General features: G+C 43.0%; 1 protein-coding gene across 1 annotated transcript in view; it reads right to left on the bottom strand.

Moving 5' to 3' along the window:
• bmp2k (BMP2 inducible kinase) overlaps window positions 1–23734 on the bottom strand; it is a 93410-nt gene that overhangs the window by 13119 nt on the left and 56557 nt on the right. The window contains exons 7-14 of the mRNA XM_083783447.1: window positions 16650–16782; window positions 14394–14497; window positions 12651–12730; window positions 11278–11429; window positions 10604–10860; window positions 8474–8611; window positions 4383–4615; window positions 1407–1597 (exon numbers count right to left, since the gene is read on the bottom strand). Of these exons, the coding sequence (XP_083639573.1) occupies window positions 1407–1597; window positions 4383–4615; window positions 8474–8611; window positions 10604–10860; window positions 11278–11429; window positions 12651–12730; window positions 14394–14497; window positions 16650–16782 (1288 nt within the window). The remainder of the gene's footprint in view (window positions 1–1406; window positions 1598–4382; window positions 4616–8473; window positions 8612–10603; window positions 10861–11277; window positions 11430–12650; window positions 12731–14393; window positions 14498–16649; window positions 16783–23734) is intronic.

The raw sequence follows: 23734 nt of genomic DNA, 5'->3' as shown, positions 1-23734 counted from the left end.
GCCTAAAATGGGTTAAACTGAGTAATCAAACTAATTTCCAGTGTCGTCGAGTGATTCAGTATTTTAGCCGTGACGTGAGCGCCCCCCTCCAGAGATACTTCCGGCTCCTACTTTTGTGTTGCTTTTGTGTCCCCATAGTTATACTGTGACGCTCCGGACTAAATCTGAGACGAAAACAGCCACGAAAGTCTCATTTTACCGCTTTCCTCGCAACAACAAAGCTGCTGCTCCCCAAATCTGGCTGTGACAGCAGGCCATCTGCCCCACACGGAATACTATCACCATTTTATTTCATTGTGTCAACTAAATCCTCATTAATTGCAAACTAAATTCAACATACTCAAGCCTGCACACATTCTAAATATGCCCCCGAAATATTGTACTGAGCAAATGGACTGTTACCACCTTCAATAATAATGATAATAATAGTCTTTATTGTCTCCACATCATATATTTTCTTTGTCATGGACAATTGTACAAAAAATTTATAATTATACTCGAGTTGGAAGCATTAAGACCCATTTTAACCCTAAATGGATTCCTTTCTGAAAAATAACGTCATTGTAAAAAGATTCACGCGTTTAGATATTCTATTTACAGTGAGATGCGGACGGGAGCTGGTGCCACTTGGACACGGACGTAACGTAGCACTACAAAATGACGTTACAAATAAAAAAGCTAAGACAATTATCAAAACAGTTACATATTATGGGGGTATGTGTGCTCACCAAGGTTTTAAAAACGACTCAAGGGTACCAATGTGGGTCAATTTTAATGTCGCTTGTTGTACAGTAGGTCATTCCATGTATTAGGGCCTCAGAAGCTAAAGGCAGATCTACCAATTTCAGAGTTAACTTTTGGTACCTTGAATTTGGGGAAATTACTCGGTAGGTTTGGGGAAATTACTTGGTAGGGTTCAGAGTCCCATTTCAGGAAAGATGAGATGTATGCAAAATATTCACTGGTAATTATCAATTTTTACTGAACAAACACTATGGCAATGCTTGCAATCCCGAATACGGAGTTCTAACTTTTTCACCGCAGAAAAGCCTTTTTTTGTGGCTAATGGAAAATCGGCTGCGGGCGGAACCCCTTTTGGTGTTTTGAGCATTGTGTTATACTTTAGCTATTGAAAAATAGCAGATCTACAAGCTCAGCTTGTAGGGTCTGCTATTTTTGAACAATCGTGAAATATATATTATTTGTATATATATTCTTTCGGAGTTTCAGTTTTTAACTCAAATCTTTGCTTCTGGGGGGGGTCCCTGGTACAACATATTTTCAGATATAATCTTGGGGGTCCTTGACATGAAATATTGAGAACCACTGATATAGAAACATGAGGTTTTTCAGAAAAAAATACATTTTAAAAAAGACATTTTTTAAAAGTCAAATAGGCCACTTGCTTGCTCTGAGCATGTCAAACTCGCGGTCCAGGAGCTCCTCCTCGGTGAGTCTGGAGAAGTTGTCCTCTCCAAACGGGTTCCAGCCGGACATGTCCGGAGGGTTACTGCTGACCGGCTGCTGACTGGCACTGTTGCAGGTCTGAGAGGCGGGCAGGACCACCGTGTCCGTCCCCCCAAGGAGAGGAGTTCTGCTGCAAAGAGACACAAGCATTGAACATCACTTTGTGGGTTTCAACCCATTCTGACCTGAGATCAGATTCTAAAAATGTCTTCTACATCCCGCCAGTTCAAAATGGGTCAAGAAGTAGTGAAAATAGCCGAACCGACCAGCTGCTAACTAGGAGCTTGTAGATCTGCCATTTTCACTACTGTGGCTCCTGGGGGGAGACATCTCTGGGAACCCAGTGGCGTAGAGAGGATGTCTTTGTGTTTACCTCGGGTTAGAGAGGATGTCTTTGTGTTTACCTCGGGTTAGAGAGGATGTCTTTGTGTTTACCTCGGGTTAGAGAGGATGTCTTTGTGTTTACCTCGGGTTAGAGAGGATGTCTTTGCGTTTACCTCGGGTTAGAGAGGATGTCTTTGCGTTTACCTCGGGTTAGAGAGGATGTCTTTGTGTTTACCTCGGGTTAGAGAGGATGTCTCTGTGTTTACCTCGGGTTAGAGAGGATGTCTCTGTGTTTACCTCGGGTTAGAGAGGATGTCTTTGTGTTTACCTCGGGTTAGAGAGGATGTCTTTGAGTTTACCTCGGGTTAGAGAGGATGTCTTTGTGTTTACCTCGGGTTAGAGAGGATGTCTCTGTGTTTACCTCGGGTTAGAGAGGATGTCTTTGCGTTTACCTCGGGTTAGAGAGGATGTCTTTGTGTTTACCTCGGGTTAGAGAGGATGTCTTTGTGTTTACCTCGGGTTAGAGAGGATGTCTTTGAGTTTACCTCGGGTTAGAGAGGATGTCTTTGAGTTTACCTCGGGTTAGAGAGGATGTCTTTGTGTTTACCTCGGGTTAGAGAGGATGTCTTTGCGTTTACCTCGGGTTAGAGAGGATGTCTTTGTGTTTACCTCGGGTTAGAGAGGATGTCTTTGAGTTTACCTCGGGTTAGAGAGGATGTCTTTGTGTTTACCTCGGGTTAGAGAGGATGTCTTTGAGTTTACCTCGGGTTAGAGAGGATGTCTTTGAGTTTACCTCGGGTTAGAGAGGATGTCTTTGTGTTTACCTCGGGTTAGAGAGGATGTCTTTGTGTTTACCTCGGGTTAGAGAGGATGTCTTTGTGTTTACCTCGGGTTAGAGAGGATGTCTTTGCGTTTACCTCGGGTTAGAGAGGATGTCTTTGCGTTTACCTCGGGTTAGAGAGGATGTCTTTGCGTTTACCTCGGGTTAGAGAGGATGTCTTTGTGTTTACCTCTGGTTAGAGAAGATGTCTCTGCGTTTACCTCGGGTTAGAGAGGATGTCTTTGTGTTTACCTCGGGTTAGAGAGGATGTCTTTGCGTTTACCTCGGGTTAGAGAGGATGTCTTTGCGTTTACCTCGGTTTAGAGAGGATGTCTTTGCGTTTACCTCGGGTTAGAGAGGATGTCTTTGCGTTTACCTCGGTTTAGAGAGGATGTCTTTGCGTTTACCTCGGGTTAGAGAGGATGTCTTTGTGTTTACCTCGGGTTAGAGAGGATGTCTTTGCGTTTACCTCGGGTTAGAGAGGATGTCTTTGTGTTTACCTCGGGTTAGAGAGGATGTCTTTGTGTTTACCTCTGGTTAGAGAAGATGTCTCTGTGTTTACCTCGGGTTAGAGAGGATGTCTTTGCGTTTACCTCGGTTTAGAGAGGATGTCTTTGCGTTTACCTCGGGTTAGAGAGGATGTCTTTGCGTTTACCTCGGGTTAGAGAGGATGTCTTTGCGTTTACCTCGGGTTAGAGAGGATGTCTTTGTGTTTACCTCGGGTTAGAGAGGATGTCTTTGTGTTTACCTCGGGTTAGAGAGGATGTCTTTGTGTTTACCTCGGGTTAGAGAGGATGTCTTTGTGTTTACCTCTGGTTAGAGAAGATGTCTCTGCGTTTACCTCGGGTTAGAGAGGATGTCTTTGTGTTTACCTCGGGTTAGAGAGGATGTCTTTGCGTTTACCTCGGGTTAGAGAGGATGTCTTTGCGTTTACCTCGGGTTAGAGAGGATGTCTTTGTGTTTACCTCGGGTTAGAGAGGATGTCTTTGTGTTTACCTCGGGTTAGAGAGGATGTCTTTGTGTTTACCTCTGGTTAGAGAAGATGTCTCTGCGTTTACCTCGGTTTAGAGAGGATGTCTTTGCGTTTACCTCGGGTTAGAGAGGATGTCTTTGTGTTTACCTCGGGTTAGAGAGGATGTCTTTGTGTTTACCTCTGGTTAGAGAAGATGTCTCTGCGTTTACCTCGGGTTAGAGAGGATGTCTTTGCGTTTACCTCGGGTTAGAGAGGATGTCTTTGTGTTTACCTCGGGTTAGAGAGGATGTCTTTGCGTTTACCTCGGGTTAGAGAGGATGTCTTTGCGTTTACCTCGGGTTAGAGAGGATGTCTTTGTGTTTACCTCGGGTTAGAGAGGATGTCTTTGTGTTTACCTCTGGTTAGAGAAGATGTCTCTGCGTTTACCTCGGTTTAGAGAGGATGTCTTTGCGTTTACCTCGGGTTAGAGAGGATGTCTTTGTGTTTACCTCGGGTTAGAGAGGATGTCTTTGTGTTTACCTCTGGTTAGAGAAGATGTCTCTGCGTTTACCTCGGGTTAGAGAGGATGTCTTTGCGTTTACCTCGGGTTAGAGAGGATGTCTTTGTGTTTACCTCGGGTTAGAGAGGATGTCTTTGTGTTTACCTCGGGTTAGAGAGGATGTCTTTGCGTTTACCTCGGGTTAGAGAGGATGTCTTTGCGTTTACCTCTGGTTAGAGAGGATGTCTCTGTGTTTACCTCGGGTTAGAGAGGATGTCTTTGCGTTTACCTCGGGTTAGAGAGGATGTCTTTGTGTTTACCTCGGGTTAGCGTACGAGGGATCCACAGGCGACGGACCACCTCCACCTCCGGACACGCTCCCGGCCACCACGGGCGCCGCCGCCGCCGCGGGGGAATTATAGGACCCCAGGGGGAGCTGGTACTCCAGCGGGGAGGTGAGATAGGGGAGAGGTTGCTGTTGCTGCTGTTGCTGCTGCTGTTGTTGTTGTTGCTGTTGTTGCTGCTGGACAAAAGCCTGTTGATACTGGTGCAGCTGTGATGGAATGGAGAGAGGAGGAGGAGGGGGAGGAGGAGGGGGAGGGGGACACGGGAAGGGTAGATCACATGATGCACGATGATGACGACTGACGGCCACTCATTGTTATTACATGTTGTTAATTAAAGACAGCTGGTGGTGTGGGTGTGGTTGGGTAGGTAGGTGGGTGGGTGGGTGGGGTGGGTACTAGGGCTGCAACGATGAATCGTAATCGAATTGATTATTCAATTAGTTGTCAACTAATTTAGTAATCGATTAATCAAATCGGCACTAATCACTAGTTTTTTGCAATTTATCATAGGTGTTTTCCCACTTAACCATAGATATCCAATCCAGTGTTAAGTGTAACTAAACTAAAGACTTCCCTTACAATCTGACAGTTGCACCATGAGTTGCTTTAATTAATTTGAATAGCAGCTTAATCAGCAGCTAATCAACTGTATTTTTTAATGATTTATCTTTTTTGTTAGTTAGAATAATGTCTAAAATAACCTAAAATATATTTTTAAGGTAATAGCTAAATAAGTGTCATAATCCGATTCATCGTTTAAATAATCGGCCGATGAACCAATTATGAAAAGAATCGTTAGTTGCAGCCCTAGGGGTACATAGCGAACCATGTAATGAGTGAAGTTAAAGGAAAACACGACACCACCCAGACATATACTTACAGTAATATTGATGTTTGACCTATAAAAAGTTAAAAACCATACAATCGCTCACTTCAAAAACCAGGCTTTTTTGTCAAACAAATCCAGCAACATCCATCCTGTGACTTTTTTTTGCCACAAAACTGGCAACGACGACGGGTAATGATGTTGTTGTGTTTAATATTGTGTCACAGAAACACTGCAAGTAATCTGGGTAGCTTAAGCTGGAGAACAAAGATAGCTACAGCCAATCGAAATGACTATGTAAATACGTGCAGGAATGTTCACAGAGACATTTTTGTATGTATGTAATTACAACGACTTAATGACACTAAAACGACTTTCTGATGGAATAAAAACATTCTTTAACATTCCAACTGTGTTAATGTGGCTAAAAACGAAAACCATCGTGGAGTTTCATTAGAGCCGACTTGTGGGTGAAAATACTGGAAGGGGTCACATATGAAGAATCAACTGACAGAGAAAACAGCTTGTTTATTTTTGGACCACAATGCTTATAAAGAAACGATTTTAAGATGACCCCATGATGTTCTCCATAGAGACATGACTTCCGTGAACCAGGCAGAACCAGGGGATGAGCGAGTGACGTCAGGACTTCGGCACTCTATAGCCGATCTACAAGCTCACAATGCATCTGAATTGATGAAATCATAACGGAAAGGCTGCCATGTTCAGTGGGCCGAGTACATGTTCGGAGCATGTTTATTTAATCAGTCGATTGTGTCGGCTTGGATCAATGACACCAATATTAGTGCAGTGCAATTTTTCAGCATCGCAGCAAAAACTTATTTTTCGAGGTTTCTAAAGAAAGATACCTGGACACCTGGACATCGGGTGGAAACCTTATTAAAGGACAACTTTTGTTTTTTTCAACCACGGTTCATGTTTTAGGTTGTTATTAGAGAAACTAAAAGATGAGTGTTAATCTTTTTTTCATTTGCTGCTTTCTTTCGTTTTAGGGATTTTTGCTGTTTTTGACAGGGGGGCGGGGGCATTCGAGCATGGGGCTAAATATGCATTTTTTAACACAATTTTATGGCGATTTATTTTTTTATGGTTTACTATAGTCCTAATAAACGCCAGGAAATTACATCTGGCCACAAAAGATCACAGGATCTACTGAATGTGAAGGTAGCCTACTGGGGGGAAGGCTTATACTGTGTGTATAGGCTCAATATGTCAGTTTGTCACATTCAATAGATCCCGTGATCTTTTGTGGCCAGATGTAATTTCCTGGCGTTTATTATGACTATAGTAAACCATAAAAAAATAAATCACCATAAAATTTTGTTAAAAAATACATATTTAGCCCCATGCTCGAATGCCCCCGCCCCCCTGTCAAAAACTGCTAAAATCCCTAAAACAAAAGAAAGCAGCAAATGAAAGAAAATTAACACTCACCTTTTAGTTTCTCTAATAACAACCTAAAACTTGGTTGAAAAAAACTAAAGTTGTCCTTTAAGTCCAAAACTGCTATTTTCAGAATTCAAATTAAGAAAATATCAAATGCAGCAGATCTACAAGGTAAAAATGTGTCGAACTTTGTGACGTGTTGTTAGTATAAAATGAATAAACGTGTCAGTAATTGCTTTGTATAAATTACTGTATGAAAAAAAATATATATAAAAATCACACACGTTCTGATGCCTGATGCCAAAAACACAATGAAATCGCTTGTCGCAATTATTTGTGCGACAATCAATCAATGGCTCAACATGTAATGGTGCGAACTAGCCAATTTAAACGCTCGTTTAACCGTTTAAACTTGGATTCTCTTGGCCGTTCCCGAGTTTAAATTAGTTTAGCACTCTAGTAGCCCTTCACTTTTTGGATTAATTGTGCAGAAAAGGGTAAGAAGCGTTCCTTTTGGGAACCATGTGCCGTTTCTGAACTGCGGTGGGAGCAGGCGTGGGTGGTGACATAATCTCGGAGCTACAGAATGAGTGTAGGGACTGAGGGAACGTATTGGGGCTAGGTGGGAGCTACAGAATGAGCGTAGGGACTGAGGGAACATATTGGGGCTAGGTGGGAGCCAGCCCTATCAGTGACACGCGTGTTCTTCTTACCATAGCGGCGTAGTGGGCCTGTGCAACCTGCTGCTGGTACAGAGGTATTATTATATTATTATTATTATTATTATTATTATTATTACCATAGCAGTGTAGTGGGCCTGTGCAACCTGCTGCTGGTACAGAGGTATTATTATATTATTGTCTCCACCAGGCCGAAGGCCTGGGGGGAGAGTATGTTTTGCTCTCCGTCCGTCCGTGTGTCCGTCCGTCCGTCCGTCCGTGTGTGTGTGTCCGTGAGCAGCTAATCTCGGCCACCGTTAACCCGGTCGATGCCAAATTTTGCACACACACTCCCTGGATGCCAACGATGAACCTCTGCCCCAAACTTTCCAGAACGGCCTGTTATAGCGCCACCAGGAGGCCGCTTTGTGCAAAACAAGTTTTTGCACAGTACACCTACAGATTTTGTCCAAACATCACGCAAATTGGTACACAGTCTCTCTAGAGCCATTCAACGAAACCGGTCTTTCAGATTTCTCAGACTCCATCCTGATTGGTTAAGATTGGCTTCCAAAGTTCACAGGAGTGCTCAGTTTCAAACCAAATGCTGCAAATCATGAACACATCGCGTGATTTCCGTGAAATTGTGCACCCACATTCCCACTAGGCCGAGGACGAAATGCCACATGAACAATTTCAACTCAGCCTCAAGGTGGCGCTATAACTGGCCGAAAAGTGTTTTTACCTCTAACTGCACGGATCTGTGGATAACTTTGTATGCCAACTCCCTAGAGGCCAAGGAAAAACCTTTGCCTGGAATTTTTCACATCTGCTCTTTATAGCGCCACCAGGAGGCCGACATATGTAAAACACATTTTCTATTATTCTATTCAGATTTTATCCAAATTTCACGCAAATCGGTACACATAATCTCCATAGTCATGTGATCAAGACAGGTTTGTTTGATTTCTCATATTCCATCCTGATTGGCCACGAATGGCTCCTACAGTTTTCAGGAGTAGCCCGCTTTGTACAAATCGCCACAACTCCTCAACGCAGCGTCCGATTGCGATGAAACTGTGCACGCATATTCCCACTAGGCTGAGGAAGAAATCCTGGTGGAGACCTGTGCCCAGAAGGGCACTTTTTCTAGATATTATTATTATTATTACCATAGCAGCGTAGTGGGCCTGTGCAACCTGCTGCTGGTACAGAGGCTGTTGCTGCATCATCATCTGTTGTTGCTGCTGCTGCTGCAGCAGCATGGCCTGTTGCTGCATCTGGATGGACTGCTGCACCGCCTGTTGATACTGGAGGACAGACAGAGGACACTCAGAGACAACCACACTATACTGGAGAGGACAGACAGAGGACACTCAGAGACAACCACACTATACTGGAGAGGACAGACAGAGGACACTCAGAGACAACCACACTATACTGGAGAGGACAGACAGAGGACACTCAGAGACAACCACACTATACTGGAGAGGACAGACAGAGGACACTCAGAGACAACCACACTATACTGGAGAGGACAGACAGAGGACACTCAGAGACAACCACACTATACTGGAGAGGACAGAGGACTCAGAGACAACCACACTATACTGGAGAGGACAGAGGACTCAGAGACAACCGCACACTATATAATATAGTGGAGAGGACAGACAGCACTCAGAGACAACCACACACTATATAATATAGTGGAGGACAGACAGCACTCAGACACAACCACACTATCCCGGAGAGGACAGAGGACTCAGAGACAACCACACTATACTGGAGAGGACAGAGGACTCAGAGACAACCACACACTATATAATATAGTGGAGAGGACAGACAGCACTCAGAGACAACCACACACTATATAATATAGTGGAGAGGACAGACAGCACTCAGACACAACCACACTATACTGGAGAGGACAGACAGCACTCAGAGACAATCACACTTTACTGGAGTGGACAGACAGCACTCAGAGACAACCACACACTATATAATATAGTGGAGAGGACAGACAGCACTCAGACACAACCACACTATACTGGAGAGGACAGACAGCACTCAGAGACAACCACACTATACTGGAGAGGACAGACAGCACTCAGAGACAACCACACTATACTGGAGAGGACAGACAGCACTCAGAGACAACCACAGTACCACACACTATATAATATAATATAGTGGAGAGGACAGACAGGACTCAGAGACAACCACACACTATATAATATAGTGGAGAGGACAGAGGACACTCAGAGACAACCACACACTATATAATATAGTGGAGAGGACAGAGGACACTCAGAGACAACCACACTATACTGGAGAGGACAGACAGAGGACACTCAGAGACAACCACACTATACTGGAGAGGACAGACAGAGGACACTCAGAGACAACCACAATATACTGGAGAGGACAGACAGAGGACACTCAGAGACAACCACACTATACTGGAGAGGACAGACAGAGGACACTCAGAGACAACCACACTATACTGGAGAGGACAGAGGACTCAGAGACAACCACACTATACTGGAGAGGACAGAGGACTCAGAGACAACCACACTATACTGGAGAGGACAGACAGAGGACACTCAGAGACAACCACAATATACTGGAGAGGACAGACAGAGGACACTCAGAGACAACCACACTATACTGGAGAGGACAGAGGACTCAGAGACAACCACACTATACTGGAGAGGACAGAGGACTCAGAGACAACCACACTATACTGGAGAGGACAGACAGCACTCAGAGACAACCACACACTATATAATATAATATAGTGGAGAGGACAGACAGGACTCAGAGACAACCACACACTATATAATATAATATAGTGGAGAGGACAGAGGACACTCAGAGACAACCACACACTATATAATATAGTGGAGAGGACAGACAGCACTCAGAGACAACCACACACTATATAATATAGTGGAGAGGACAGACAGGACTCAGAGACAACCACACACTATATAATATAATATAGTGGAGAGGACAGAGGACACTCAGAGACAACCACACACTATATAATATAGTGGAGAGGACAGACAGCACTCAGAGACAACCACACACTATATAATATAGTGGAGAGGACAGACAGGACTCAGAGACAACCACACACTATATAATATAATATAGTGGAGAGGACAGAGGACACTCAGAGACAACCACACACTATATAATATAGTCAGAGAAAGAGAGGAAAACCAGGTGCTCCAGATAATAATATCAAAGTGGACTTGTCTTGCACCCACTTTGAGGAAACCACTGTCCTCTACCGTTACCTGGAGGTACTGCAGATGCTGTGCGTTGGCTTGCTGCTGCTGCTGCTGCACAGCGTGATGCTGTTGTTGTTGCTGTTGGTGGTGGAGCTGCTGGAGACGCAGGTCACCAGGCTGCAGCTGCTGGAGCACACGGTTCTGATGGTGGGAGGCCTGAGGCTGGGCCTGGGCCTGAGGATGAGGCTGGGGATGGGCCTGAGACTGAGACTGGGATTGGGGCTGGGACTGCAATGTTGGCTGTCCAGGGTTGGGAGTGGGAGCTAAGACATGACAACGCACAATCAGGTTCAGGTTCAGGTTTATTTGTCGTGTGTATAGATACAGAGTATAAATACAATGAAATTTATTTTGCTCAGAGCACTCTCAGTCTTACATACACAGGACATAAACAAACATCTATAGTGCAAGAAAAAGACAAAAAAACAGAAAAAAGTGCAAGTGAAGTGACAAAACAGTGCAATACAGTCCAAGGTCAGCTGTTCAGCAGCCTGACTGCCTGAGGGTAGAAACTGTTACTGAGACGGGTGGTACGAGATTTGATGCTCTGGTAGCGTTTTTTGGAAGGGAGTAGTTTGAACAGGGTATCAGAACGGAAAAAAAAGCGACTAGGAATGACAAATTAACTGTTACACATTTCATTTGACATTAAATGTGTGTGTGTAGGCTTGTACGTGTACCTTTCTGTCCGTTGCTGACGGGTGCTGAAGGCACCGTCATCTTGACGGGGGTGACTGTGTTGGGCAGGGTGGGCAGCACGTTACTGTTGCCTGCTTTGGGCCTCTGTCTGGGAGCGATCGACGTTTCCGTCGGCCCGACAGACTCTGTTATTCTGGGGGTGGGAGGGGAGAACAAATTAATGTGTGGTCTGGTTTCTCTTGTAGGGTACAGCTTTATTGACTGTGTATACATTGAACATGAGATAATTACATTTTGTGGGGAGTTGATGACGCAGGGGTTGAAGCAAAACAAACAGATTTTCATCCCTTGTATCAAGTCAGAATAGCAGGAGGGAAATCGAATCGATCGATCGATCGAGCACAACAGACTTAGTTGCGCACCGGTGTTTGTTGCGTGCAGTAAGCAGATATACAAGCTCACAGTGACACTGTGAGCTTGCAGATCTGCTATTTTACCTGTCCTGCGCAGCAGTGTGCAGGACAGCGGCACGCCAACACTTCGCTGTCTCGCCATGTCGGGTTACATTCAGCAGCGTGTGGTGCATTCTGACCAGCTGATCCATGTACAGTAAATAACATTTGAGAGGGAATGGATGCTGCGTAGTTTGGACTTTAGAGAGATCTCTTTACTAGTAGCAAGTACAGTATCTGCTGCGTTGATGTCATTCACACCGTGGCCATGGCTACATCATGGAAATGGAATTGGTAGGGTGTTTTTGTATAACTTTGTAATACTGATGTTTGTGCGACACTGCGAAACACTCTTGAAAACAAAGTATTGCATTTTGGGTTTTGAGCTTCCCTTTTTGATGTCTATTAATCAAGTGAACATTTTCGAAAGGAAGAAGCAAGCACAACTCCAGCTATCTCAGTCTCTTGGAACATTTTACCGGGTGCACGGTCAGGAAACACTTTAATCAAGTGAAGTCACCTTAATTCAAGTGGCAGATGCCAAAAATAGTTTTTAAATAATTTAAATTATATTTTAGCGGCATGTCATGTGATCTACCTGCACAGCCTGTGTGATCTACTGGTAGATCACGATCTACCTTTTGGGCACCCCTGGTCTAGATTACCCATGTTTACCTAGTGGGTATTCTAGGCGGTGGACATTGCTCTTGTCTTCACGTCTTTATGTATGTAAATTGTCTTGTTCTTTGTGTTTATGTCAAATGTGTTCTGCATATTTGGCTGCTGGGTCGCAAGACACATTTCAGTGTGAACTGACAATAAAGTACTATATCATATCATATCATATCATATCATATCATACCCACTGCATATACTTGTACCCACCCCGAGTACCACTATTCTCTAAATAATTCAGATGTTTTGTGTTTGTTTTGTGGTGAAGTCGTTGTACTACTCCGTACCTGGCCTTCGTCATACTCTTCTTAGCAGCGACCTCACTGGCTGTTAGTGGCTCTGGGAGGGAGGTGGGGAGAGGAGAGTTCTGAAGGACAAACACAAACACATCTGTGAGACTGGAACACACTTCTGATGACATGACAAACAGAACACACTCCGTCAATACTTCTGATGACATGACAAACAGAACACACTCCATCAATACCTCTGATGACATGACAAACAGAACACACTCCATCAATGCCTCTGATGACATGATCAACAGAACACACTCCATCAATACTCCTGATGACATGACCAACAGAACACATTCCATCAATACCTCTGATGACATGACAAACAGAACACACTCCAATACTTCTGATGACATGACAAACAGAACACACTCCATCAATACCTCTGATGACATGACAAACAGAACACACTCCATCAATACTTCTGATGACATGACAAACAGAACACACTCCATCAATACCTCTGATGACATGACAAACAGAACACACTCCATCAATACTTCTGATGACATGACCAACAGAACACACTCCATCAATACTTCTGATGACATGACAAACAGAACACACTCCATCAATACCTCTGATGACATGACAAACAGAACACACTCCATCAATACCTCTGATGACATGACAAACAGAACACACTCCATCAATACCTCTGATGACATGACAAACAGAACACACTCCATCAATACCTCTGATGACATGACAAACAGAACACACTCCATCAATACTTCTGATTACATGACAAACAGAACACACTCCATCAATACCTCTGATGACATGACAAACAGAACACACTCCAATACTTCTGATGACATGACAAACAGAACACACTCCATCAATACCTCTGATGACATGACAAACAGAACACACTCCATCAATACTTCTGATGACACGACAAACAGAACACACTCCATCAATACCTCTGATGACATGACAAACAGAACACACTCCATCAATACCTCTGATGACATGACGAACAGAACACACTCCATCAATACTTCTGATGCCATGACAAACAGAACACACTCCATCAATACTTCTGAACACATGACGAACACACCTGGGTGACTTACAAACGGGGCTGTCACGATTACAAGTTCAAGTTGACGATCTATGTTGTCGGGTTTTTTTTTTAGGTTTAATTTTCACAGTGATATGACAAACAACTGAACTTAGGCGATGATGTAATAATAATAATAATACACTTTATTTATAGAGCACCTTTCATGACACGAGTGCAGCGCAAAGTGCTTTACAAGACAACAAAGTATAAAAAAATATCAAACATAACAATCAAGGCATAGTCAGTAAATAAAATGCAAAAAAACACCAAACGACATAAAAATGCATAAAAAGACAAAATAAATAGGTAAAACAGTGAGATTAAAATCAAAGGATTCAGCCAAATGCTAAAATAAAAAAGTGGGTCTTCAGCTGAGTTTTAAAAACATCTAGGGAGGGTGCCAGTCTAAGGTGGATTGGAAGTTTATTCCAAACCATCTGCCCGTGGAAAGAAAACGCTGCTTCGCCGTATTTTTTCAAAGCCATTTTTTGTGGCTTTTCAAGCAGGCCAGCAGTGGCGGACCTAAGGAGGCGGTTTGGGACATACCTACCTGGGCAATCAGTCCTGAAGATAGGTGGGGGCGAGGCCATTTAATGCTTTGTAAAACAAGTACAATTATTTTAAAATCTATTCTAAAAACAACCGGGAGCCAGTGTAATACTTACGAAGAGGTTTGGCACCGGACAGTCCTTCCCAGCCAGCTTGAAGGAGAAGTAGGACACCTGGTAGATGTCTGGTCTGAGGTCGTGGTCAGGCTCAAGCATGTATCCTGGAGGTCGGGCAAAAAGACAGAGGAAGGTCATTTAACAACAGCCAGCTTTAGAACAGTGCTTCTCAAACCTCTTTCATGTCAAGGACCCCAATATTGATATGTATTTATTTAGCCGGCAGACCCCCCCCCCCCCTTCTGAAAATATTTTTGCCAGGGTCCCCCCAGAAGAGATTTGTGATCGTGTGCGGCAGGCACACACACACACACACACACACACACACACACACACACACACACACACACACACACACACACACACACACACACACACACACACACACACACTATCTGTTTGTATATCTGCTATTTCACACGTCAAAGATATAGCCACCACCAGCGGTGAATCATTAACAACATGCATATAGTTTAGCAATAATTTTTTTCTTTGAATACTAAAACCCGATAATATAAACATGAAGACTTGTTGACATGTACTATATCTATTAGTTGGTTTTCATACTGTACTGAAATCAATGGAAACCCTCACGGCTTTCTCTAAAATAAAAATGCAAACTACTGCATGCTTTGGCTGTGACATGTAGCGTGCACCTTTGGCCACTGGGGGGAGCCCTTTGTCAAATAATGAACACAAGATCCACCCTCCTCTCTGATGAAGCAGAGGTACACTAGTACACATATTTGGGTAAGACATTCAAAACAATGGTTGAAGGACGGACGGCCTCGTCCAGACTGACAGCACAGGTTTGTACTTAAACGTCATGTTTGTACACAACAGAAAGCGAGAATGTTGTTGTTTGTACACAACAAAGACAGCATGAAGGCATCTACACGACACGTCCATTTGACACGTCCACACGTCCAAGCACACAAGACTTTCTAAAAAAAACAAAAAACAATTAATGGTTAATTAATTAACCAATTCTGGGCGGGAACCCCTTTTGGTGATATAAGCATTATGTTATACTATAGATATTGAAAAATAGCAGATCTACAAGCTCATAGCGTGGCACTCGGTGCCGCACTATGAGCTTATATGTCTGCTATTTTTGAAAAATTGTGAAAAAAAAACGTTTCAAAACGTTTCTGGGGGGTCCCTGGAACAAGATATTTTCAGATGGGGGTCGGTGGCCAATTTCATATAATTCTGGGGGTCCTCGACATGAATTGCAGGGGTTGGCCGTGGGGGGACAGTTGTCTTTTCTCTAAGTTTATTAGACGGTGGGCCAGAACATAATCAATGTCATTTAGGAACTGGAACTTATGGCAGACCGTCCTATATACACAACAGCAATTATATTACATACAGTCACCTTCTTAAACGAACTAGTGTGTGTGTGTGTGTGTGTGTGTGTGTGTGTGTGTGTGTGTGTGTGTGTGTGTGTGTGTGTGTGTGTGTGTGTGTGTGTGTGTGTGTGTAAAATCAAGTGTTACAGGTGTGGATAGAAAATATTGGGTAATCATTTTATGCAGGCCACATCATGTTGCACTTTACATTTAGTTCATTAAAAAGTTAAAAATATAACTTTTCTGGACCCAGACAGTCACACACACTCCCTTTTTGAACATAGATAAAAAAAGCTCTTTCATAGAATAGAAGCTCGGGGCCTTTTGTTGCATACATGTATGGTGAGAAACAATTTGAAACACCTGCCTGGCATTCACCCTCAACACAGATAAAAACACTCTTCGGGTGGGGGTAGATTCTCAATTTGGACATTATCCCATTTAGGCCTGACATCGAAATTAAAGAATAATAATATATATTTTTTCTGAAAAACCTCATGTTTCTATATCAGTGGTTCTCAATATTTCATGTCAAGGACCCCAAAAATTATATGTGATATGCCGCCGACCCCCATGGTCGTGCCCATATCAAAATGTGGTGCAAATCTGTGAATACATGTTCTTTCAGAGCAGAACGTTTTTTTACTCAAATCTTTGCTTCAGATGGGGGTCGGCGGCCAATTACATATATATTTGGGGGTCCTTGACATTAAATAGTTTGAGATCCACTGACAGAAACATGAGGTTTTTCAGAAGAAAATACATTTTAAAAAGACATTTTTTTTATCAGGATTTAGAAGGCATTTGTAGAATCATCCTCAGGTCTAAATGGGTTAAAACACCAAAAGGGGTTCCTGCCCAGAATGGGTTTAATGAATGCAGGTTGGAAGGAGCATCTACTTACGCATTAAGCAGTGCACCTTCAAGGAGAATTTAGAGTTGTCTGGAACAATAAAGGTTCCATCACATATGGCCACCTGACTCTCCCCGAACGGAAGGGTGAAGAAACACAGCTTGTACAACAAGCATCCGAGTGCCTGCAAACATAAAGAGACATAAGTTACGTGTACATGTACTGTACACGCAATGCACGTTCAATCATTTACAGTTTACACAGACATTCATACACACTACAACTAAGACTCCACATCAGCTCATTCAACATGGCACTTTTTCCACTGCATGTTTCTGGCTCAACTCGACAAAATTATCAAAGTTATTGTTGAACATCTGCATTTTTTTTTTAAACACAAATATTTATACCAAATTATTTTAAGCCTAGAAGCAAACCGTCCAGATTCTCAGGTGATTCACTACCTTTGATTCTGTGAAAAAAACATTTGTGAATAATTTATTATGATAATTATACTAGATTTATTAGATATGATGATGATTATACTAGAATTAGAGAATGTATAGAATAATTGTTATTTTTATCAACGACAACAACACAATAAGTTTAGTGTCTGAGAGGCTAAATCCCATTCAAACGGTGGTCCGGATAAATGTGACCAGATTTGACTGAGAGCCTGCCATCGCGCAAAATCCAGCTTTTCACCAGAGCAGAAAACCTTATTTAAAAAAAAAAGAGTTAATAGCACAGGCCGACTCTTCACATACTAGAGCATGTCTGAAATAAGTGTCAGAGCTGAAATTGACATGTAAATATGAAATAAAAGCTTAAACATGTAGCTAGGTGTAATGTTAGAGACCACAGAAGTTAACCTTTCAAGCCTGTTTTCTCTGCAAGACATTACTCTATAAGCCATATCTCCAAAACTGGTGGGTCAAACTGAACAACCAATATGTCAATTTAAAGCTATGATTCCCTGCTTTCATATGACGTGAAAAAACGAAAAGAAATCCAGTCAAATTTATTTACAAATAAATAATGGGCCTTGATATGAGAAGGGTTGAAGAGCACTGCTCTGAGTGATCTGAAGGATACCAAAATGTGACCTGAAAGTCCGATTGGTCGTCACTAATGTCAATACATCACTGACCGACGTTGCTTTATTTAAACTATAATGTGAAATCAATGGTGAAAGCAGCCGAAACCGTTATTGACAAGCAGCTGGTAGAACCGGGTCAAGTCAGGCCAATACTTTTGGAAAAGTGCCATAATATAGTATAACAATAAGTATATATAAAGCAACGGAAGTCTGACATCAATATCGGTAGAGGGCGCTATAAGTCCACAGGTTTTATTTGCATTGTTATCCCCATAGGGGGGTTTTAGATCGCCTCATATAAGAACTGTGTTTGAAAAATAAACAAATCATCCCGGCCGCTTCACTCATATGGTTATGAAGAATCAACTGACTGAGATAAAACGCCAATGTTACTGCTGCTGAATTAGTAAAATATATATATCATATATGAGTGACTGACTTTCGTAAACGATACAGAGCCACCTCCCCGACAATAATGCCGAGACAGCTTGTTTATTTTTGGACCACAACGCTTATATGAGATGATTTTAAGATGAGCCCATGTTATTCTCCATAGAGAAATTACTTCCGTGAACCAGGCGCTCTATTGCCTGACAATAATATGCTCTTCAAACACTTTAAAACCTTAATGAATTAGAATTGTCAGCATGACACAGAACAGAACTGTTCACATTAATAAAAACTAAATAGAATACTGTACATATACACCGTAAAAACAATTAGGATAAAAAAAAAGAATATCAATTGTGAAAGCAATTGAATCACACTGATTCAGACCAACGTTCAGGTTTAACCCATTTAGACCTGAGGACGATTCTACAAAATGTCTTCTGAACCCTGACAGTTTTCTGAAAAACCCCATGTTTCTAATGTCAGTGTCAATGTCATACTGTAATATTAAAAAAAAAGCTCCACATTTTCACGATTTGTCTAAAATAGCAGACGTACAAGCTCCGAGTGCCGCGCTACGAGCTTGTAGATCTGCTATTTTTCAACAGCTAAAAGCACAACACAATGCTTAAAACACCAAAAGGGGTTCCCGCCCCAAAATGGGTTAAAAAATAAAAACGACCCAAGAAGCAACGGAACAAACAGAAACAGACACAGTGCCCAGTGGCAGGGTCAATTAGCACACGGACAGCATGCTCCTTGTGAGTGGCGCCTTCCAGTCTCTCTACACTATCCTGTCTAATTAAAACCTCAAAACCAGCCTGAAGTCTGAAGTGTTGCTTCTGACACCCAACTGAAATGGGATGGGTACGACGGGTATGTGGTCCTACAGCAGTCCTTTGAAAACGGTGTTTTTTGCCTCAGGTCACCCCTTGTACTGGTAGTTACTTTGTGTTTGTGTGTGTGTGTGTTAGGTTGCGCACAGGTGGTGAAAAACAACCATGCTGTTTCCGTGCTCAGACGCACCCACCTAGCCAGTCAGATACCCAGCCAGCCACACACATAGCTCCGTAAGTGGTTGCACCGCTAAAAAAAGACTGGCATCACTAAGTAAATACAGTCATAATTGTCTATTACAGCTAGTGAGATGGTAGGAGGTGCACAGACAGGACACCGTTTTCTGTCCTGACCAAAAGCTGCAGCACAAATAAACCTTTTTAAAAAAGAGGTTTCTCAAGGCCAAGTGGATGTGACATTTCTTGGACACGCGTGCTTTAACCCATTTTGGGTGGGAACCCATTTTGGTGTTAGCATCATGTTATGCTTTAGCTATTGAAAAATAGCAGATCTACAAGCTCATATCGCCTACGAGCTTGTAGGTCTGCTATTTTTGAAAAATCGAGCTGACAATCCTGACATAGAAACTTAGCTTTTTCAGAAAACTGAATCTCAGGTCAAGATGGATTAATTAGCAGCATAAAAGATTGTGCCAGACAAAGAGAGCAGGGAGAGCACATGTGACACGATCATACTCGTGACTTGATGAAGGGAGGGGAAATGAAAATAGGGCTGAGGGAACATGGGCCCCTTATTTAATAATCTGACACCTGTTAACACACCAAACGCCCGGGGTCATTTGATCCATTCTGACCTGAGATCAGATTCTAAAAATGTCTGTTTGAAAATGACAGTTTTCTGAAAAAGCTATGTTTCTATGTCGGTCGTTCTTCGATTTTTCAAAAATAGCAGACCTACAAGCAGATTTACAAGCTCATAGCGCGCCAACGAGTGGCGCGCTATGAGCTTGTAAATCTGCTATTTTTCAATAGCTAAAGCATAACATAATGCTTACACCAAAAGGGGTTCCCGCCCAAAATGGGTTAATCCATTAAATCAGAGCGTCCAGCGATTCATAGCAGCGGAGCACATTTAGAGACTGACCAGGAGCTATCCCGGATGTGGCTGAAGTAGCCAAAACACTCCTGAGGCGATCGACAACAACGCGAGGGTATGATTAATTCTAACGCGACTATAGCGACGGGACCACGGTGGGCCGTCTAACACATGATCTTTGCTTAGAATTGGACGGAATGATTCATTGAGTTATTCACGTTTTAAGATATTCGGCTAACATTGAATGTTGTGCAACAGACGCTCCCAGCCTGTGGAGCGATGCGATCGGTTTTTGATATCAATAAATATCTCTGTTCTTTTATCAATCTCCGTCCTGAGCGCTGGGCGTTACTAATTGATTGAACAGAGAACTCCGTCCTCGCCGCTCGGGGTGGTGTTAAGGTGTCAAATCAACAGGCTTCCTGAGTCATCATGCTTCAGCGATTTGCACGACGTGAAAAAAATGGCCTAGTTGTCTTAAGTCTTACTGATTGCCTTGCTGCGTGTCACACCTTCAAATGGGACACCTTCACAGGGGTTTTCCTGCGCAAAGGACAGGGTGTAATTAACCCATTTTGGGGCGGGAACCCCTTTTGGTGTTTTATAGCATTCTGTTATACTTTAGCCATTGAAAAATAGCCGATCTACAAGCTCGTAGCGCTACGAGCTTGTAGGTCTGCTATTTTTGAAAAAGAATCGTAAAAATGTGCCTCAAATCTTTTGAGCACCACTGATACAGAAACATAAGGACGTCAGGCCTAAATGGGTTTTAAGGCGTGGCTGCCCTGTGGATCTCTGACATTATGACGACACTCAGCCAGATGGAGGGACCGACCATCAACTCATTCACTCCTAGCACCTGACCCCCCCCCCCCCCCCCATACTTAACTTTTAAGTAGTCGAAAATATTAATCTCGACTACGATCGCATCGCCAACCGTTGATAATCGGAGAGACGTTGGCATGTGTTTGTCCAGTAGTTAAGAGTACATTAAAAATGTAATGGTGGTTGCGGATAGAGTGGACAATACAGCAGGAGAGATATGAGCGTTCTTTATGGAAGTGGAGCGAGTTTTAGCGACCATGTGATTTCCTTGTTCCTGGATTTCAGTGTGAAAACTAGAAAGAAAAAAGGTGTTTATCGGTTTAACCCATCATTACAAATTAATTAACAATACTGTTGAATGGTAAGATGTAGCTAAATGGACGTGGTGTTGAATCGCCACGTTATGAAGCTGCAACTTGCTCTAAGATCGCTGCCCTTGGTGCTGCCTTAACAAGTAAAAACAAGGGGGAAAATACCAACATACGAAACTTACGCAATTCAGGAAGTTAACAGCCAGGCTCGTAACAGTTTCACAACCGCAAATGGATTCCTGGCGTCGTGTTAATTTGGGAGCCCTGAGAGTGAGTCACAGACGTTGGGTTCACTCTAATCTAAATATCATGTTGTTTTCTAGCAGGTTAACCGGTTTCTGTTAATACCCCAGCATGATGCCTATTCTGGGGGAAACATATTGCGATGCGTTTTTTTTTAGCTTGTACGTCCGCTACTTCTTTTTTTTTTATATATTTTTTATCCCACGATTTTGTAACCCATTTTTCACCCCTGTGTCAATTATCTAATGTGATCCTGGGCTCTACACACCCTCCGCCAACCTAGTCCCCATATATGGGGGACATGGGGAGAGCAACGGACTTGAACTCATGCTTCCTTCATGCCCGAGTGCCCAAGTTGCTCCTTTACACCTGACAGGGGGGAGTTTCCCTGGTTGGACGTAGTGCGTGGAAGGAACACGATATTCCAACCAGTTCCTTTCCCCTCCATCAGGCGCCCCGGCTGGCCAGGGGGAGGCAGTTTAGTGACCAGGATACTACTAAAAAAAGAAATGGGTCAGAGTAAAGTTGGAAATGTCCATCCCTAATGAGACCCTTAGATTAGCTCCAGAAAGACACATCGGACTTAATTTTCGTCACCGCTAAACCCCTTATCCCTAAACTTATTTGCCTCTTTTTACTATTTTTTTAATAGTTCAACAACTAGCCAATCTACATCGACACATTGTGAGCTTGTAGACTGGCCATTTTAAACTATTCAAAAATGTTTAGCAAAATAGTGAAAGAAGTTTAGGGATAAGGGGTTTAGCGGTGACGAAAATAGAGCCCATAATCTCCTATCTGTGGCTAGTTCGGAGGCACTCAGTAAAAAAATGCTGTTTTAACAGGTATTCTGGTTCAACCGGAAAGGGCCGCTCTCTGCCTGCTGCTTCCTCACATGCATGACAGCAACACATGTCTGGGCAGTGAATCCAGCTTAGGAAGGACCGTCCCCTCTTCTCTGCTCTGTCTGTACCCTTGTTTATTCTCTCCCTCATCATTTTACTGCTTACTGAAGCAGAAATGCTGCCGACACACAGTCAATGAAACTGGCCAAGATAGCGTGTGCGCGTGCATGCTTGTGTGTGTGTGTGTGTTTGTGTGTGTGTGTGTGTGCTCCAGACCCAGACAGTGTTATGAATGAGTGTGCTGAATGTTTTATGGGGGGGAAAGGAGGCCACTGAGGGACAGATCGTGGAGGAACACAGCCCGGGGGAGGGGCTGCAGGGGGTAGAATAACCGCCAGGGTGCCAGACAGACAGACAGACAGACAAGACAGGCTCAACCGGGCCCTGGACCAGCTAGGGCTGCCAATAGGGCTTCAATAGTTAAACCACCACTTTCAAACTGGCAGTGGACATATTTGGCCATGATTTGATAGGCGGCATGTTTCAATTAAGTACACGACACGTTGTGTCGTGGCACACCGTGAGCTTGTAGAATAACTCTTTTCTTTACCATTTTTTTTTTCTCCTGTAAACACAAAATCTCAAAACATTTTCATGTCAAGGACTCCCAAAGAAATATGTAATTGGCCGCAGAATAGCAGATCTACTGTACATCCACTGAGTGCCGCGCTATGAGCTTGTCAGATCAGCTATTTTTCAATATAGCCAAAGTATAACTTAATGCTTTTAAAAACACCAAAAGGGTTCCCGCCCAGAATGGGTTAATAATTCTCAGTTTCAAAGTAAAAAAATCAGACCAGTCTGAAGTGAGTGGTGCAACAGCACCCCCTATTGTTACTGTAAACACCAGGACATAGTCACATAGTCCCATAGGGAGTGGTTAAGAAACCCCTGGCCCTCTCAGGTTGCCAGTTGAGTCAGTCGAGTTCAAACCAGTCTCTCTTCAGTCAAATATACCTGCATGTAATGCAGGCTGAACTGGTTGTTGTCCAGCAACTCTGTTTACCTGTTTTCCCTCCTCATGTAACCACATTTTTAGACTACAAATGCCTTCTAAAACATGACAGTTTTTCTGACAGTTTTTCTGTCAGTGGTGCTCAAAATATTTCATTTCAAGGACCCCACCCCCCCTCATTCTGAAAGCATATAATTATATTCAAAGGTTTGCGCCACATTTTCACGATAAAAATACCAGATCTACAAGCTCGTAGCGCGGCACCGAGTGCCGCGCTATGAGCTTGTAGATCTGGTATTTTCAATAGTTAAGTAAACATAATGCTTAAAACACCAAAATATCTGTGTCTCCATCAATAGTAACATAGTACATACAGGTAGGGCGGGTCTGTCAGCAACAAGTTCTCCTTTCACAAAGTCCGTCCGCAATCTGCCCAATGCTCTCAGCATAGTCGAACATGACAGTTCAAGGTTTGACTCATATCATTTATATATATACCTCGTGTTTTTTGGGTA

This window comes from Protomyctophum parallelum, assembly GCF_964188405.1.
Source record: "Protomyctophum parallelum genome assembly, chromosome: 15".
Classification (NCBI taxonomy): Eukaryota; Metazoa; Chordata; class Actinopteri; order Myctophiformes; family Myctophidae; genus Protomyctophum; species Protomyctophum parallelum.
Note: the sequence above shows the minus strand (reverse complement) of the source record. Positions and strands in the feature narration are given on the sequence as shown.